Source organism: Cibotium barometz, chromosome 62, assembly GCF_041138505.1.
Source record: "Cibotium barometz isolate CiBa-2024 chromosome 62, ASM4113850v1, whole genome shotgun sequence".
In the NCBI taxonomy this organism is placed as follows: domain Eukaryota; kingdom Viridiplantae; phylum Streptophyta; class Polypodiopsida; order Cyatheales; family Cibotiaceae; genus Cibotium; species Cibotium barometz.
The window spans coordinates 13,755,016-13,773,849 of NC_141107.1; the positions used below are offsets into that span (position 1 = coordinate 13,755,016).

At 38.8% G+C, this 18,834-nt stretch overlaps 1 protein-coding gene across 2 annotated transcripts; it reads left to right on the forward strand.

Moving 5' to 3' along the window:
- Positions 1-6,320: 6,320 nt before the first annotated feature.
- Positions 6,321-8,382, forward strand: LOC147604156 (E3 ubiquitin-protein ligase At4g11680-like). Of its 2 annotated transcripts, none has more exons than XM_086795731.1 (4): positions 6,321-6,497; positions 6,912-7,037; positions 7,558-7,810; positions 8,183-8,382. In XM_086795731.1, the coding sequence occupies exons 2-4, from the start codon at positions 6,925-6,927 to the stop codon at positions 8,357-8,359; spliced, it is 543 nt and encodes a 180-aa protein (XP_086651857.1). In that variant the 5' UTR covers positions 6,321-6,497; positions 6,912-6,924; the 3' UTR covers positions 8,360-8,382. The 2 variants fall into 2 exon arrangements, with proteins under 2 accessions (XP_086651857.1, XP_086651858.1); XM_086795732.1 differs by having other exon boundaries at positions 6,321-6,460.
- The last annotated feature ends 10,452 nt before the right edge of the window (positions 8,383-18,834 follow it).

Sequence of the window (18,834 nt, forward strand, 5' to 3'; positions counted from 1 at the left end):
AACTTTTTGGTGCTACATTAGAGGAGATATTTTAGGTACATTAGATCACACCTAATCATGGATTAGAGACTTAATCTATTGTACTCTTTCCTATTTAAGAGGCACCCATCTAATCCAAGAATCAACTCTCATTGTCATATCATTATGTTGTCATTATGTGCTAAGTACATGTGATTAGTCTTAATCGCCTATTTATGTATTCCATTAAGTTTAATCCACCATGCTAATCTTTGTGTTTAATCGTGCATGGATTTCTCTCAATTAGTATAAGAGCATAGGTTTAGCATAGGCATTGATTCTAGTACTTAATGAGATTAGCCCTATGTACACCTATTTCTAGTGGACAACCACCTATTCATGGAATTAATGCCAAAATCAATCACATGAGATCATTCCCCACTCATAGGCACTCAACCTAGGTGGCTCAAACTATCAAACCGCCGTCAGATCTAGGTAAAATCGCGTCTACAGGCAGCAGGCACTCTTTTTCCTACAAAATCGAGGACATTCGCCTATTCGCAAAAAAATTGAGGTGCAAGGAGTCTGCCCTGAGGGTTTCCAAGGACGCTGAACACGATCATGATGTTATTTTTGCTCGAAAACATCTCAAGGATCCGGTTCCAAATTGTGGAACAACGCACTAGTATATCTAAGGAAATATGTTGCTAAAGTGTGTTTTCCCTCACATATCAGTGCTTGGGGCACTCAACCCTACCAAAGGAAAGAGGTGTATGGAACTTGTTTCATTAATTTTTCCTCTTAAAACTAGGCATCGCATTTTCCCAGAATTCTATATTTTTTTTTGCTAATTCTTGATTAATCTAGTAACATCACTAATCCCAATAATTGATTGCTCCACTCTGTGTTTCCACACCCTAACTCACTGCTATTCAATTTTTAAAACTCTTTGTAAGCTAATCATAAGCTTTCTTGAAGCATTTGATGCTCCGAGAAAGGTAATCTCTATACAAAGAGGAAGAAGGTGAAAATAAGGTTTGTCTCTACAATGCCTTCATGTGAGTCAACCAAAAAAAATTATCTCAAGGCCAAGAAGAAAATCAAGAAAACAAAATCTAACGAAATCTTCAAACCATATTATTTTGCATATGCTAAGGGTTTGTTATTGTCAAAATGCATATGTATGAAGAGGGTAACTTCTAGTGGATTGAGTTTGAGCAAAATCACTTTATAATAGGGATTAAATAGTGCCTTGTTAGATAAATTTGAAGGAAATGACTTTCATACATTTCATTAAGGAAGAAAGGTTTGTGGAACACTCCACGGCAAGGAAAGAAACCCTCAACTAGAGATGCTAAGGCTATATGGTTAGTAAAAGATGTGAAAGCACTTGCCATCATAGCATTGGGGTTAAGTGATAATTATATCCATCAGATTGATGGGAAGAGACTTCACTTGAAGCTTGGGAAGCGTTAGCCAAACTCTTTGATGCTCAAGCCAAGAGCTCTAAGATTAGTCTCCTCGTCAAGTTCTTGAACTAAAAATGACTTAGGGAGAGTCTCTTCCTACACATTTGAATTATGTGAAAAGCTTAACTACCCAACTTGCAGGTATTAAAGTGGATATTGAAGAAGACATTAACATTGTAGTTCTACTAAAGAGCCTTCCACAAGAAGGTTATGGCACTATCGTCACAACTCCCAATAATTTACCTTCTCCAAATTTTGTGAACATTGAATCTTCTCTTCTAGAAGAAGAGAGAAAGATCAAGCAAAGGCGTGGATACTACATCATGGATGGAGCTCTCTACACCAAAAAGACATTCAAGGGATCATTATCAAAGGTCAACTTCAAAGCCAAGGACAACAACAACGGGCACTTCAGTGGCAAACCAAGTCATTATGAGAAAGACTGCTACACAATGAAGAATATTTCTACCAAGCTTGTAGAATAAAATGAAGAAAAAAAACCTCTAAAAGATGTTGAGGCCTCCCAAGAGTCTAACTTTGTTTACTGGCTGAATGGGATTTCTAGTTTTTTTGCTCATACTAAACCATTGTATGTCACAAAGCTCAACTTGGATCCAAGCTTAGATATCACTATTTTATAAACCTGGTAGTCTAAAATTGGAGAGGATACAAGGATGGGGACATAGGTGTTAACACTTGGAGGTGGTCAAGAGGTGGTCAAGCCATGTAGCTTCCCTTACTGCCAGGGATGAGGGTCATCAATTTGAAGGAGGGATTGTTGGAAATTTTGATTTTCATGGGAATAGAGAAAAAGCTAAAGGTCACTTGGTTTAAAGGTCAAAATCCAAAATCACTAGGCAATAATGAGAAAAAGGTTTTTATCTAGTGAGGTGAGAATAACTCATGGAGCATCTTCTAGGTGAAGAGATTCAAGGGCTTGATTATTGGAGATGGTGGCTAACTTTTTGGTGCCACATTAGAGGAGATATTCTAGGTGCATTAGATCACACCTAATCATGGATTAGAGACTCTTAATCTATTGTACTCTTGCCTATTTAAGAGGCACCCATCTAATGCAAGAATCAACTCTCATTGTCATATCATTATGTTGGCATTATGCTAAGTATATGTGATTAGTCTTAATCTCCTATTTATGTATTCAATTAAGTTTAATCCACCATGCCAATCTTTGTGTTTAATCCTTCATGGATTTCTCTCTCTTGTGTATTCCATTAAGTTTCTTGCCTCCTTTGTCACCACTACAAAGGAGCTTTGCAAATGGGTGGGGAGCAAAGAGAGAGAGAGAGAGAGAGAGGGGGGGGGCTATAGAAATCTCAACCTCTACTTCGATGCCATGGTGAATAAAAGCGTGAGAGAGTAGAAAAGACAAGGAGAGAGGGAGAAGAGTGCATACATCAACACCATCACTCACCCACACAATCCCTAAGCATGCATGCAAACAAGAAGAAGAGAAAAGCATACAAGTAACTACTTAAATCACAAAGGCAAGAAGACTCAAACTCAATTGTGAGAATGGGATTATGTGTTTTCTCATTAGTCAAAATGTCTTATATACAATACTCATTTGTACAATGCCCGGCCGGTGTTTGACTATCTCTCAGCATTACAAAAGTCGTAAGCTTGGAGATTTCTCCAATCATTTTATGGCTTACACAAGTTGCCATGCATTTTGGAGTAATGTTAGCCAATGTGGTTAGCACACCTCTAAGGTGCATTTACACACACAACCAAATAAGCCAAGATTACACAAATGAGGCCTGTAAACAGGCCCAAAACTCTCCCTAAAACGTGCAAAATTGTAGTTAGCAAAGCTACTGTACACAATATGGTTTTCTTCCTTCACCTAGGAGGATGCATGAATCTAAGACAATGATTTTTCCATTTTCCTATTAGCTCTCACAACTATCAAAGGTGTTGCTCCAAAATCAAAGAGGGAAAGAGATGGAAATACCCTTACCCATGCACACCACTTCCTTTCGTTGTTTTTGCCTCTATTCTTGCCTCTCTCTCTCTCTCTCTCTCTAACCAGAGATATGATACCATAAAGAAAAGTGTGGGGGAGACGAGAGCTTGAGTTCATTCGCAAATAAATACACACACACAGGAGAGAGCAAGAGAGAGCAAGTGGCACAAGAGAGATCGATGGCTGAATTTTCTTCTATCTTCTTCTTATCTCAATCTATTATATCATAAAGATAAGAGTACATACTACAAAAGAAAGCACTCTACTATACGAAAACATACAAGGTCGGTCCATAGTGTGAACTTGACTATATGAGTTGGCGCACTATAACTATGCCATACTATAGTAATCCGAATATGCATGTCATCCACTAGTAGCGGCATATCAACCGTAATCTCACCAGCCATGCTAGTGGCATACGTGCAGAAGCTATCATCAATGTGGGTCAGCAATGTCTGCACAGCAGGACTAGTTTAGCTAGATATCTCAACACCTCTTACGATTAGTCAAGGTGGATCAAATCGAAAACATTACTTGATTGTTGGGACCATATTAGGTGCCCGCTCATTCGAGGTTATCTTGGCACCTGGCAACAAGAGGATAAGGTGTCCCAAACAAGAAGATCTCCTTCTACCCTAGAGCATAGGCTATCAAACTACACTTACATGCATCCTACTTAGCATGGTGCCAAGTATATATAAGCAATCTCTCATAGCCATTCAGCCACGTATGGCCCTAGCATCCAATGTCTAACCATGGTGCCAAGTCTATATAAGTAATCTCACAACTATGGTGCCAGGTCTATATAAGTAATCTCACAACTATCCGGCCATGTATGGATAACATCTAGTTTCTTAACTACGCATGTCGCATGCTTGGGCATGCTCAACACACAACGTACACATAAAGATTACTCTTTATATAAAGAGGGCCTTACAATATAAATGCACCCCTTGTACACACTCTACATTGCATAATTTTATAATATATTAGTATTTTTTACTCATGTGATGTCACACATTTGTATAAAGTGACCACCCCAATTTCCCCACCATAAAATCAAAGTTATGTAGAATTGGTAAAGTTGGATATTGTGCCCAACACACTTTAAGTGCAGCAAGGAAATGTCAGGATTCATGATGCATTCAATGTTGTAAAGTAACAATGTTACTTTTACCTATATAGGTATCATCCAACTTCACCTATATTTATGCCATAGGAGTAGAATCTTATTAAATAGTCAATGAGATAAAAAAATTATCTCCCTTTTCCCCTTCTAACTAGTGTTTGGGAACAATGTACCTCCATAGAGCATGTTGAACTTAAAAATTTGACATCTATTAAAATGAATTGAGCTGATAGTAAGATGGTATAAATAGTGTGAAGCTAAATTATTATGTGCCTTTTCCTTTCAAATTTTTGATTAAGTGTGAAGCTAATTGATTATATGCCTTTTTCTTTCAAAATTTAATTAATTATATACCTTTCAAAATTTTGATTAAGTGAAACCTCAAGAGCAAATGTGTATGTAAAGGTAAAGATTATAACTTTCACATATAAGGTTAAATCCCAAAAAGCTAGCGAGGGTTCAAGTTCCCTATTTTCAATGTCACTTGCAAAAACATTTATGACTTCGTAATTTGGTATCCCATGCTGACTTAGGTTACTTATCAAAGTTAGAGTCTGCTTGAAGCCTTATAGAAAATTGGATGTAGCCCTACTACGACCAAAGAAGTGCATTGTAGTTCTAAGAGAAGTGAAAAGTTTGCATCAGAGTATCCTGGTGATGCTAGAGTTGGACAAGGCATCATCTTAAGATTCAATAAGATCTATGCATACCTACTACATTTGAAAACCTATAACTTTACAGAGCCGAGGTTTTAGTGAAAGGGGTCCTCTCCCCATGGATTGGATTACAGCACCTCCTTAGTGATATGCTAAATTTTTTTGTTGTTGTACTCTTTAGGTGGGACTACTACTCTTGGAAGCTCAACAACTTGAAGCAAGGTGATGATGATATTAGCCATGGATCCCTTTTTGTCCCCTGGGCCATCCACCCTTTTGTCTCCTGGACATTCACCCTCCCTTTCCAATGTTCATATGCACTCTTGAGGTTATATGAAAAAATTCTTGTTTCGATCCTTTGAAAAAGTTATAAGCCCATATGTCCTCCCTTTTTCCAATATTCATATGCAAACTTTTGAGGCTATATTAAAAACAAGTTTTGTTTCCTTACATCTTGCCCATTGCACAAAATCATTACAATAATACTATTCACAAAAGAATCACCAAAAATCTATCATAGTCTGTTCTCTCTCTCTCTCTCTCTCTCTCTCTCTCTCTCTCTCTCTCTCTCTCTCTCTCTCTTCGAATCTCACTCACGTCAGATAGATCGTATTTGGTCTCTTGGGATTATTCCTTCTATGTTAAAAAAGCGTCTCTCATTGGGTGTATGGGTAAATAAACAAAATGGGATAATTGTTCTATAACCCTAGTATGGTGGATTGGTTAGCTCATAGAGTTGTTATTCAATATATTCTATGTTCTGTGTCCGAATCTCACTCCATCAGATAAATTATATTTGATCTTTGGGATTGTTCCCATAATATAATTTAATCTCTTGGGATTGTTCCCATAATATAATTTAATCTCTTGGGATTGTTCCTAGGACGTTAAAAAAGCTTTTCTCTCTCAATATCAACTGATGAGGAGTGTGTGTGTTCATCCTTAGTACGATGAAGACAGCTTTTTTTTTCTTTTTCTAACACGGCCGGAATCAAGTTTAAAACAATACGAATCCAAGCTTGCTCTAAGTTACTGTAGCCGTTGCTTTCCGCGCAGAGCATGTCCCCAACCTTTCGTCCTGTTCTGTCGCACTCGGTCTGCTAGGCAATGCGTGCATGAAGAAGTCGTTGGAAGAAGAGTACATTTGCAGAAGGCGCTCACGTTTCTCTGAGCTTTAATCTGCCCAAAGCTGGCGCTTCACACTTTGCGGCAGAACTGGCGTCTGACCTGCTGTCTCCTGCAAGCTCTAGACAGAGGAATCCTTGTACGACCGCACAGGAGGCTTGAAATCGATCTTAGTAGTGAAATCTACATTTTGGTGACATTTCTAGATTGTAATTCTAGTAATGGTAGGCTTTGTCAGGTTTAGAGAGGGAGAAATGCTTGTGTTTCTACTAATCCATAGCCAAGGTTGGTGTGTGTGTGTGAGAGAGAGAGAGAAAGAGAGAGAGAGAGTGTGTGTGTGTGTGTGTGTGTGAGAGAGAGAGAGAGAGTGTGTGTGCGTGTGTGTGTGCGCGCGCGTGTGCATGTGTGTGTGTGTGAGAGAGAGAGAGAGAGAGAGAGAGAGTGTGTGTGCGTGTGTGTGTGCACGGGCGCGTGTGCATGTGTGTGTGTGTGTGTGAGAGAGAGAGAGAGAAAGAGAGAGAGAGAGAGATAACCTCCTCTTAAACTTCAATGAAATTTTCATCACCCTTCTATGCTTGTATTTAATCCAGGTATGCACACTATATGGACAAATTAAGGCTCTCTATAAATTTCTTCTTTACTGCCTGGTTTATCATGGCAAGTGTCTGGATATTTAATGGGCGCCCACCAGCTAGCGACTGCCCTAACCTTTGCAGGTAAAGATTAACGAAAACATATCATGGTTACAACCTTATTACATTAAAATCTAACCTAATCCACTTCACACACATTTAGAGGCTTTGTTCTAGTGTTAAGCGTACTGATAAATTACTGCATGCAGATTATGCCAAATGTTTATGCAGATTGTTGTACCATTTACAACAACACTTGATATTTATTGCTGCACAATTTTATGCTCAGTACTTAATATCCTGCTACACTAAGCTTCTGTTAATGGTTTTTATCAGTAATGCATGCCTTGCGATCAATAATGCATCAATTTTTGGTAAACTCATGCTGTGTAAAGCTTAATTATTCTACTGTGTAAAGCTTAATTATTCTACTGGGGTAGCTGTGTCAGCTCGTATAAGCAAGGAGCTAAAGCGGGGTTCTCATAATGCTCGCTTAGTATCTTAGCTACACTAAGCTTCTGTTAATGGTTCTTATCAGCTTAATTCTATTGGGGTAGCTGTGTAAGCTCGTATAAGTAAGCTTAGTTTGTGTGTGCTGAAGCAGGGCTCTCGTGTTGATGCTCACTTTCGCGTGCATAACCTGCGCTCTATTGCCGCTGGTTGTATACACAGCGCTGTGCTACTGCATCCCTGCTTTATTTGTCAGAGTTCTGAGTTTGGAAGACGAGTACATGGAAACCACTGGAGGTGCCTTGGAAGCGGCCATTCACGCGCTGCCTGTGCGGAATCACTCCGTCAAGCAGATCCCACCTGCAGTACTGCATAAAAATGAGCGCCATCAAAGCTCGAGTGACATGGTGAGCACACCTCCACCATTGCAATTACATTCCTTTCTGATCACAACTTGAAACATGCATGAAATTGCAGCTAATCAAACTCATTAATCTAGTTCGCTTAATCGTATCGTAATCAAAGGTAGTTGCAGGTAGCCAGCTAGCTAATCTCTTCACCTATAGACGGAAGCAGCTTTCCCTACATAATGCAGTGATCAATAACGGCAGAATTGGCGGCAAATAATGTAAAATGTGTATAATGTACTGCCATTTTGTAGGTGATATGAGATCTAGAAAGTGCGTTAATTCACAGTTAGGAAAATGCAGGCTATTAAGTATGTGGGTGGTTAATTGAAGGTAAACCCAATTCTTAATTTTGCTTTTTTTTGGCTGCAGTTATGCTGCATATGTCTCACCGAATATATTGAGGGGGTAGGCTTGAGGGAGCTTCCTTGTGCCCACAAGTTTCACATGAAGTGTGTGGACCAATGGCTAAGGATAAGTGCCACGTGTCCCTTGTGCAAGCAGGAGATAACTTTTGCAAGCAAGAGTGACGAACTCTTACTATGGTAAATAAATGAATTCACTTAACATTGCAACAATAAGCTAATATATAAATAAAGCCTAATCCTTTATATTTAAAGGTCTTTGGGAACATTCTTCATGTACTAAAATGGCCTCCTCTCTCCATACTCCACATGATTCAATTTTTGAAGGCTCCCTAAGGAAGCCCTAAGAGCCCCCCAGCCATCCCTGGCTAGGAATTGGGTCTACCATGAAAATGAGAGGGTGGATGACATGCAGGTGCCCCCCCCCCCCCCCCCCCCCCCCCCCCCCCCACACACACACACAAAGTTTAACCATTCAAGAGAAGCTGCCTACAATCGTATGTTGAAATTTATTTTTTCTACCGCAAGTTTTCACACACACGAAATAGGTCATCCCCCTCCTTGAAAATAGCTCACCTCTGTGCTTTTTTATGAATGTTAAAGGCCTCCAAGTTAACTAGGCTTGCAAGTTGAAAAATCATTAAATGCAGGAGAAAGCCTTGCATATTCCCATGTAGTTTTGTTGTTGTCGTGTTGGATCATAATGACCAAGTTTTAGAGAGAAATCCTAAATGTGCCTATTTTGGCATAGTTAGGAAAAGCTTGAGAAAATTTCATGAAATGCAAATTTAGAACAAGTTAATAGTATGCATGTGAGAAGTTAGTGTGATTGTTGGATGTCCATCTAGTGGCAAATTGAATGGGGTCCGTAGGGGTATAAAGGTCTCTTATTATGGGAGGGAGGTAGTTGCGCCCTCAGTTAGTTGTTGCAACATGGATTTATGTCACTAATTTGAAATTGTTCTCCATCTCTTCTTACTAGTTTTTATTCTCTATGAAAGTCGTACTATTTACATTAAAGCATAGATTGTAAATTTCTACATCGTATCAAAGCGTGGGCTTTGAACAAGGCTTTGTAGGAAATTGAAGTGTCACTACTACACGATAGCCTAATACCAGCGCTTATACCGACGTCATTAAACGGGGTCTAAAAAAGCCCCGTCATCGGTATAAATACCGATATCTGCGCCGAAACCACGACGTCGGTATAAGCGTCGAGGATTAATGCCAGCGCTTATACCGGCGCCTATACCGACGTGTATATCGGCGCCTATACCGACGCAACTACCGCGGAAATACCAGCGTTAATACCGGCAAATATACCAGCGTATATACCGGCTGATATACCGGCAACAGTACCGTCATATATACCGGTAGATATACCGGCTGATATACCGGCAACAGTACCGTCATATATACCGGCGGGTATACCGGCACCTATACCGGGGAATATACCGACGCTACAGCAGAAATTTTTTTTAGACAGAATGGTGTTGCCTGGCTGTTGCCTGGCTGCCTGCAGTGAATAGGACTCAACAGCAGTAAACAGACAGCACCATTCTGTCTAAAATAGAGCACAAAAAACAACCGTGCTCGTTTTTTTATTTTTCAGATAAACAAGAAATTAAACATTATTACTCAAGAATATTTTGATCATATACCAATAGTTTGAAGGTCTTACATTATGGTAATGCCTCCCAATTGATGGTCTCTCCTTCTTCTTCAAGCATCTCAAATAAGACCACAAGGCCATGTTTGTGAGCGTACTTCTCTTCTCGCCTACTTGGTGGGCGATTCATGGCCAACTCCTACATAAACGATTAACAATTACAACTTTTAAAAATCAACATTTAGCCCACATACATACATTTAGATAAACAAAATTGCTACAAATACTTACGAATTCATGGCGCATGGTTTCGTAACCACCACTCCCAAGATGAGAAGCCCCTACTGTTTGGAGTCTTGTCCTTGCTGCCTCTCTTTGTTGTTGAAACCTCTCTGGTGTCTCTGTGAGCTCGTGAGCTATGGCTTCCCACTCCCTATCATCTAGCCAACAGGTTTCTCTTTCTTCTCTCTAAATGCATCCCTCGCCTCTGACCTACGATGCCCCATCAAAATGCGAGCTGTATATTGTATCCACTTATTAGAGACGACATTCATAGGGTCAAATGGCTGAAACTCTTGCTTTATCTTTGTATTTATGTAATTTTTCTTCTCCTTATCTTGCTGATCCCATTTAGTCATAACAGAGTTGTGAAACTGTATAGTGCACAATTGTCGAATTCGTGTCTTCATTGCCTTCCCTGCACTATTCATTATAGGTGCCCCATCCCTAATTGTGTATATCTTACTGTTGTCATGGTCATGCGCACCCCAGGGAGTGGAAGGTGAACCTATGGGTGTGCTATCAACAGATGAGAGCGAAGGACGACGCTCACGTGGTGGTGGTGTCACAGTATCTGTGGCACTACCACCACAACAACCTCCCCCTGAAGACCTACTACGTGAGCGACGTCTATGTGAAGAGGTGGTAGATCGAGCTGTAAGAGGAGTGGAAGGCTGTGTGGTATGAGGTGTGGGAGCTGCTGTCGTACCTACGGGTGTGGGAACTGCCGCCTTCATGAAGCCAGATGGTGAGGCAGATGTCCCTGCTCCAGAACCCCAATAAGTCTGAGCCATGGCTCTCTGCTCTGGAGTCATGGACGAGAAAAAACCATATAACTGCTGGGGACTCATGCCTTGCGGTGTAGGGTTAAATGAGAAATCAGGACTGTAGTCGAGCGGCGGTGAGTCATCACCCATGGCCTGTTGGACAAAAAACCATATGACAAACTTGTGCGAAATGAAAATTACATGGTAAACGATGAAAGAACCATATGACAAACATTAACAATGATAAACAATAATGGTAAACCATATCACTTTGCACCTGCACTAGTGATTATGACGGTAAACATTAACAATGGTAAACAATGAAAGGACCATATGACAAACATTAACTTCCCTAAACAACAATGGTAGACCATATCACTTTGCACCTTCAATGTCATAAAATCATTACAAATATGTCATAACTATTTGCATAATCATTAAGATACATCATTTTAAAAATCATTATCTATTCTATCATCCTCATTAAGATCAGTAGCCCCAAAGAGATCTATGTCTATGTACATTTCAGCATCCTCATCATTAAAAGTCCCTTGATGAAGGATGTCCTCATCATCTATGTCTTCTTCCTCAACAGGTTTTCCAGCTTCATTGGTTTGCACCTCTTCATTTGGATCTTGCTCTAGTTGCTCCTCTTCATTTGCTTGCTCCTCTTCATTGTTGATATCGGCTTGTTCTTGCTGCTCCCCACCACCCTGTGAATCCACATCACCCTATTGTAGCTCTAATTCTTCAAAAATTTGCTTACTGCCCCCGGCGACTTGAACCACAAATAGCCAGCGTGGATCTTTTGGATCCGCTTTAAAGACAACCTGCTCACAATGCTCTGGGCGCACAAAAGTATCTTGCTGATCGGTCCATACCTTTGTGGAGTCCACTTGGATGAGGCCACTCTTGTCTCTACGTACAGTTGCATGTGGCCCATTTGTGATTACCTTGAACCACTTCACATCAAAGATAAACAACTCAAAACTTCTAAAGCCAGCCTTTAATATATCTTGAATGGTTCCAAAGTAATCAAGCATTCCAGTAATTGTGTTATCATCACTTGCACTTGCACGACTTTCTTGAACAAACTGTGCTGTGACACCACAATCAAAGGTTGCTCTTCTTTGGTCTATTTGTTCTACTCGAAAATGACGTCCATGTGACCAAAACGCCCCATTTTTGTGATACTACAAATAGCACATAAAGATTGTTGATGGACAAACAAAAACTAAGACATGTAGAGAAAAAAAAGAGAGACATGTAGAACTTAAACACTTACATGCCAATCGCATCCTTTTGTAAGCTCCTCCTCCTCCTCTGTTATAGTTAAACCAGCACGTTTGGCTTCTAAAATTGTAGCTTCTAGCCATCTACCTGTGGGAAAGTCCGGAAGAGCTTGCATACCTTCTGGATATGGGAGATTTCTTGTAGTGCGATTCTTTCTGAAACTTAAATGATCTTGTACTCGCTGTCGCTTGAGAGCTTCATATGTCTCAATCCACTTCTCCACTTCTCATATGTCTAAATCCCTTACTTGAAGAGTTCAGTGACACTTGTATTAGACCATCCAAAAATTGACGGTAAATTTAGCATCGTAAGAGATGCATGCAATACAGATATCTTGGCACCATTGTATAGTGGAAGGCGTGCAAGTTTACGCATGGCCTCTTCCTCTGGTTCATAATTTGACCGTTGAGAATGTCGTGGTTGATGATCTTCATGTTCATGCTCCTCGAAGAGAACTTCTTGTTGCTCGATAAAGACATCCAACATTTCCTCCATTGGACCTTCTTCCATTCCCTGACCTTCTTTCATTCCCTCGGGTGCTGTTAATTAAGCTCCATCTGTCACTCCCTCCTTTGATATTCTCATCCTTTGTTGGGGACGAGAATTCATAGACGCAATGTTATCAAGATGCGGCTACACACTTGCTTGGTTGTACGATTGAAACCGTAAATTTTGTAAGCGCTCCATTGGAAATATGCCAGCGTCATGAATATGCTGGTTGCAAATCCTTCGTTTTCGAAAGATTTGGTACTTACATCGCATGCATGGACACGCTATTCTCTCTTCAAGATTGAGAGGCTCCATCTAGCAGGATAACATGTATATGTAGCTCATTAAATGCAAATCATTATGCATTACACAAAGCATTATGTAAACCATAAAATAGGGCTTCTTAGGGAGATTTTAAAAATAACATTTAAAGCGTCAAACGAGCTTCTTTTCCCTAGCCGTTGAGGGAGATTTTAAAAATATCAAAAAAAGCGTCAAACGGGCTTCTTTTCCCCAGCCCCGTTGAGGGAGATTTTAAAAATAACTTTTAAAGCATCAAACGGGTTTCTTTTTCCCAGCCGTTGAGGGAGATCAAGTATACATTAGCGATGTTTAGGCATATACATTAGCTTATGGATATGTGCTTTAGGCAATTACATTAGAGTATATACATATAGACATAGCGTTCACATGCATGTCTTAGACATTAGATTTCAAGTCGAAAAAGAGACCGAAACGCCTTGGGTATGCGCCAAAAAGAAAATCTCTCTCTCTCTCTCTCTCTCTCTCTCTCTCTCTCTTGCAAAGTGTGTGTGTGTGTATAAAGACAAATAAGCACATACATTAATTTCTTATGCACTCACATATATGCTAATATTAGCATATATGTGTATAAAACAACAAGCTTGCATACTCAATTTTAATTAAAAATTATAAATTGAGAACAAATTAAAAACAACAAGCTTGCATACTCAATTTCTATTAAAAATTACAAATTGAGAACAAAAAGAGAAGTAATATTAATAAAACAACATAATTGGTAATATGCTTACCTCTCAAATGTGGATTGGATAGTGCATGTTCGAAGCAGATCTGCAAGGTAGGACACACGTGAAAGAAACAAACCTACACACACATTGCATACATTAGTAATAGATTCGCATACACAAGCTCTCTCACTCTCTATATCTCTCACAACACACACATACAAATTTTCTCTCCATACATAATTAAGAAGGTAAGAAGAAGGATGGAGAGACGGGAATGAGATATACACACACATCACACATTTAACCTAATCTTCATTTACCCTAATCTCTCCACACACACACACACACACATAAGAAGATGAGGAAAGAGGGAGAGGCAAAACGCCATAAGAAGATAAGGAGATGGGGAGAGGCAAACCGTCCAAGGAGAGAGAGAGAGAGAGAGAGAGAGAGAGAGAGGGAGATCTACACACACATTTCACTAAGTCTCTCCACACACACACACACACACACACACAACAAGAGTGGGTTGAATGGAAAAAGGCGAAAGCTTGAGGGAGATGGACGGACGCATACCTTCTCTGGATGCAGTTCGACGCCGCGCAAAACAGAGAACAATAGGTTCTCGGTTGTAAAAAACTTACAGGCGATGGTATATCCGTCGGTATATTCGTCGGTATATGCATCGGTATATCCATCGATATATCCGTCGGTATACGCATCGGTATAAGCGTCGGTATACGAACTTTTGAAAATTACCTGCCTGACTTTTCGCCTCCAAGTTTAGGACGGGCATACCGACGTTCGACATTTGTGTCGGTATTCTAACGTCGGTATGCCCTAAACCTCTAGTAGTGTGTAAAGCAGATTTAGAGAAATGAGTCAACCTAAAGAAAATGCCCCTTTGTCTTGACAAACACTATTTCACAAATGAAGAAAAGTTAGATGGTATCAATTACAATCTCGAAATGTTCAAGACAAAGGCATTCTTATATTCATATGAGTTTTGAGAGATAGTTATTGGGGTGGATGGAATGATGGATACTATATCGAATCTAGTAGATCTAACTTAAATATTTCCAATGGATCCTAATTTTGTTTCTATGTGGAGGATGGATGGATACATATTCTTTATTTTCTATTATCACAAGCATCAATGATTCTATAATGACTATAATTAAGTGGCATAAGGGGTTTTTTAATTTTATTTTGAAAAAAACATTATTTGTTTTTATAGAATAAGGGTCATTTTAAATACTCAAAATTCATAGAGATAAATATCCCTTATACGCATTTGATGTAAATGTTTTCCTTTGAGTGAATGTCGAGTTAAATATATGCTTTCAATGTATATGAAAGTATACAAACCATGTGCAAACATTTAAATTTTATTTTTATGTATTAACATTGAGCTATTTTTGAGATTTTACTCAAATTCTAAGCTGTTATAATCGTTTTCAACTATAAACCTTCTTCATTTTAGAGGACCTCTAAAATAGACCTTGAGATCAAAGTAGCCCCTACTTTTTTTTCATTGCTTGAAAACCAGCACGTCCAAGAGCAGACATTATGATTCAAGATTGCATTGTGTATGGGTATGCAAAAATAGTTGACAGGAATTTGGATCTTGGGGAGACACATCACTTACTATCATATGGATCAAAACATATAAACTTCAATTATTACCTTGAGCAGTGTCGGCATCCTTCCACTTCTTGGGTATTTATGTCTAAATTAATAAAAATAGCCCACATCAGGGATTTCACTGACGTAAACGAAAACATGTGAACATGTTAATAACACAAAAAATCTTGTGATCACATGTTATATTCACAAAGCTTTCACAAGGGCCTAAAAAAATTATCTTTTTCGGGCATAAAAAATCTTCTTAGGTGGCCACTAACCTACTATTATGTGAAGATGGTAACATGAGAACATGTGAATAGCTTATTCCCATGTGTAGCCAAGTTTTTAAGGGGTTCCTAAATGGCAAGTGACTTGTTATTTTGTGAACGATAACATGAGAACATGTGAATAACTTGTTCACATGTGTTATTATCACAAAAAATCTTGTGATCACGTGAATATTAAATCCCTGGCCCACATGCCAAAAATAGTTGCACGCTTATGCATGGGCTTGCCCTTTATAAAAATAGAAGTTGTATTTATCACAAGCTTAGATAAATCCTTCCTATCTAAACCACTAAAACAAAAATGCACAAAGAACCCCAAGGAATAATTCACGTGCAAAAAAATTAATAGGTCCATGCCCAAGTATAACAAAAGTGGGCAGCTAACAATAATACAAAATATCTAATCAAAAAAATTAGAAAGAAAAGAGTCATGTGATGTAGGGCCTAGGAGATGGTTCTTCAGCACTAAGTTGGTTAACCAAAATTAAGAAAGTTTTCTCCCTCTTCCTCAAAGCCCTCTTGGCCTGAGTATGGCTCAAAAGTGGTTGATCCTTGCCTTCAGAAATTCCTTGTGAACAAACATTCTTACCACAATGCATAAAAGACATTGTGTGCTTGGTATAATCAATATGTGGTGTGTACTGATGTCAAAAAGGTATTTCCAAAATCATGTCAATACCATGTAAAGGTGCTACTAAGAAAGTACGTTCATCAAAAAATTATGCAATAGACAAAGAAAGATTCTTCATTTTCTTAGTGTTATTATACTTTTGATTTTGAAAATCAGCGTTTACTCTAAAACGAGAAGGAATCATGTCAAGATAAAGAGCATGTGAAAGACGTTTAGAAATAAAATCATGTGTACTACCATCGTCATGCAAGATTGTGATTTCTTTATCTTGAATTTTTCCTTTCATTTTAAGTAAAGTGTGGTGAAAAAGAAAGAGGATCAAGGATAGAAGTACCTTCTTGATCAAATTTACCATTAAACTCTGGCTCGTAGCCATCATCGTAAGCATCATCATCATCATCCCCAGTGCCAATTTCTTCATCACCATCCACTATGTTAAGCCGAACAATTGGCTTCTTGTTATTGTTGTTGTTGTTGTTGTTGTTGGTTGGATATTTATAAACATAGTGCTCCTTTTAACGGAAAGTGTAACATCGGATATTATTCACTTTTTCATCTTGATTTGTTGAATCTAGAACTTTTGTCTTCTTTGGTTCTCCACTTTCTCCATTATTGTTTCCAATCTTTGCTTTATTGTTTTTAAATTACTGGCTTCTTTGAGCTTGACCCTTGTGAAAAGGTCATTTGAATGAAGAATGCCTGCCATCAAAACCACTAGAAGATGTCAAAGCTTTAGAGAATTTATAAGTATGATTCTCCTACTAGAACCTGGGCACACCATTTTTCTTTTCACAATTCAAAGCAAGAGATTTAGCAAAGGCAAGAGTATGATGACAAAACATGTTAACCTCCGCTCTAATATTTGGATCCAACCCTGAAATAAACTTCCTTTTAAGCTTCTTTTCATGAACTTTTTCAATGGAATGCATTTGAATGAGGGCATTCCAAAAATTTTCAATGTAAGTTTGGACATCCTCCCCTTTTAACTATCTAAGAGTGTCCCAATACTATTGGGACATCCTCCCCTTTTAACTATCTAAGAGTGTCCCAATACTATTGGGCTTTGGCTTTGTACACTGAGGAGGTAGAAAGTGTCTCTTAATTTCATGCTGAAGATCCTCCCAAGTACGCGGTTTATGTCACCCATTCTTGGTAGCATTCTACCATAAATTAGCATCCTGAATCAAATGATTTGCATCGTACTTGACCTTGTCTTTTTCAGAAAATTTATCTCCCAAAACATTAGTCATAAAACTGGCTATAGGCCAAGCTAAAATCGTGCGTGCATCTTTCTTTTCATCAAAAATTTGAAAAGAGAAAGCCTTGTGACTAAAGCAGAATTCTTTCTGAGTCGTTTGAGCATCTAAAGTTGCTTTGACAACTCGACAAATAGAATCCTCGTCACTATCGCTTTCAATATCATGCCTATGCCATTTTCGATGTTTCAATTGGTCTTCTAATGCAATTCTATGAGTGCAGTGCATTCATTGACCAATTGTGCTTGCAAAGCAGTAAGTTTCTCTTGAATAGACAGGGATGCAGGTAAACTAGCCATGAATGATGAGAAATAAAGAAAAATGGCAAAAGTTCAGAAAATACTTATAGTAGTTCCCACTCTTGATAATAATTATGAAGTTCGTGTGACCTATGGAAAAATAGAAGAGTCATGTGGCCATCCAATGCAATCTCCAAAATATTTGAAAGTAGCGGTGAAGCGTCAGAAGGTCGTTTGGTGGAAAAATATTGAGTACCGGAAGAGAATTTGAGCTTCAAAAGAGCGAATGGTGACCAATTTTGAAAATTCTAAAAACTTTGATTTACTGTAATTCTACATTTAGAACAGGTGGGACACTAAAAATTTCTTTAGTTTGAAGCCGGGCCAAATTCAGATAAATTTGGGCAATTTTTAAAGGGTTTTTGACTTAAAAGAGCTCCACACATGAATCTCCTCCGAACTTTGAAGCTTTTTATGAGTAAAGGAAGATGGGAAGTATGGAGACCATGGAATTTTGCAGGCTTACAACCACCGTTGCAAATTCAAATCGCTAGACCCTTGATGAAAGTGTGCAGACAGGGTATAACTTTTATACAAGAGACCATTCTGGACGCATCCAACGGATCGGATTAGGCTTTCGATGAAGTTCGTAGAATTCCAAGGCTTAAGAGCAGGCCTGCTACACACTTTTACGTTTTCTTCTTCCTTGCTAGCTTTTTTTTTGCCTTGTACACGTAAACTTTGGAGAGGCTATTGAAGAGTATAGAGTTAGCCTTGTGTTTAAGCTTGCTGACCAAAAACAAGGTGCAACTTCCCCTAGGGACCTGCTCTCTGTGTAGGAAGGACACTTTAGCCTATTTATATCACCCCAAAAGATTTACGCTTGCAATGAATAGGCATTCTTCTTATTTCCCACATAGTTTTGTGCACGTAATCCTCAATTATATTCTGCTCATCCATATTTTGTGCTTTGTTGCTTTCTAAAGACTAGTCATGATGGTTATGCTTTCCATCCATTTGCTGCATGTTATCCTGATCCATGTTTACATGTATGTCTTTAAAACTAATTTGTCTTATTCTTCCTCTAAGCTTGTGTTGTTTTGACTCCATCACATACCTTGTCTTATGTGAGCTAGTTGCAATACTCCCTTTTTTCTATCTATGCATTATCTCCTTGTCTCCATGAAAGATAGG

What these genes read in the sequence shown, in the direction of transcription:
- LOC147604156 (XM_086795731.1), top strand. Translation starts at nt 6,925, where the DNA reads ATGGACAAATTAAGGCTCTCTATAAATTTCTTCTTTACTGCCTGGTTT. An exon ending in GACTGCCCTAACCTTTGCAG is followed by an intron (nt 7,038 to 7,557) that starts GTAAAGATTAAC and finishes GTGCTGAAGCAG; the next exon opens with GGCTCTCGTGTTGATGCTCA. An exon ending in ATCAAAGCTCGAGTGACATG is followed by an intron (nt 7,811 to 8,182) that starts GTGAGCACACCT and finishes TTTTGGCTGCAG; the next exon opens with TTATGCTGCATATGTCTCAC.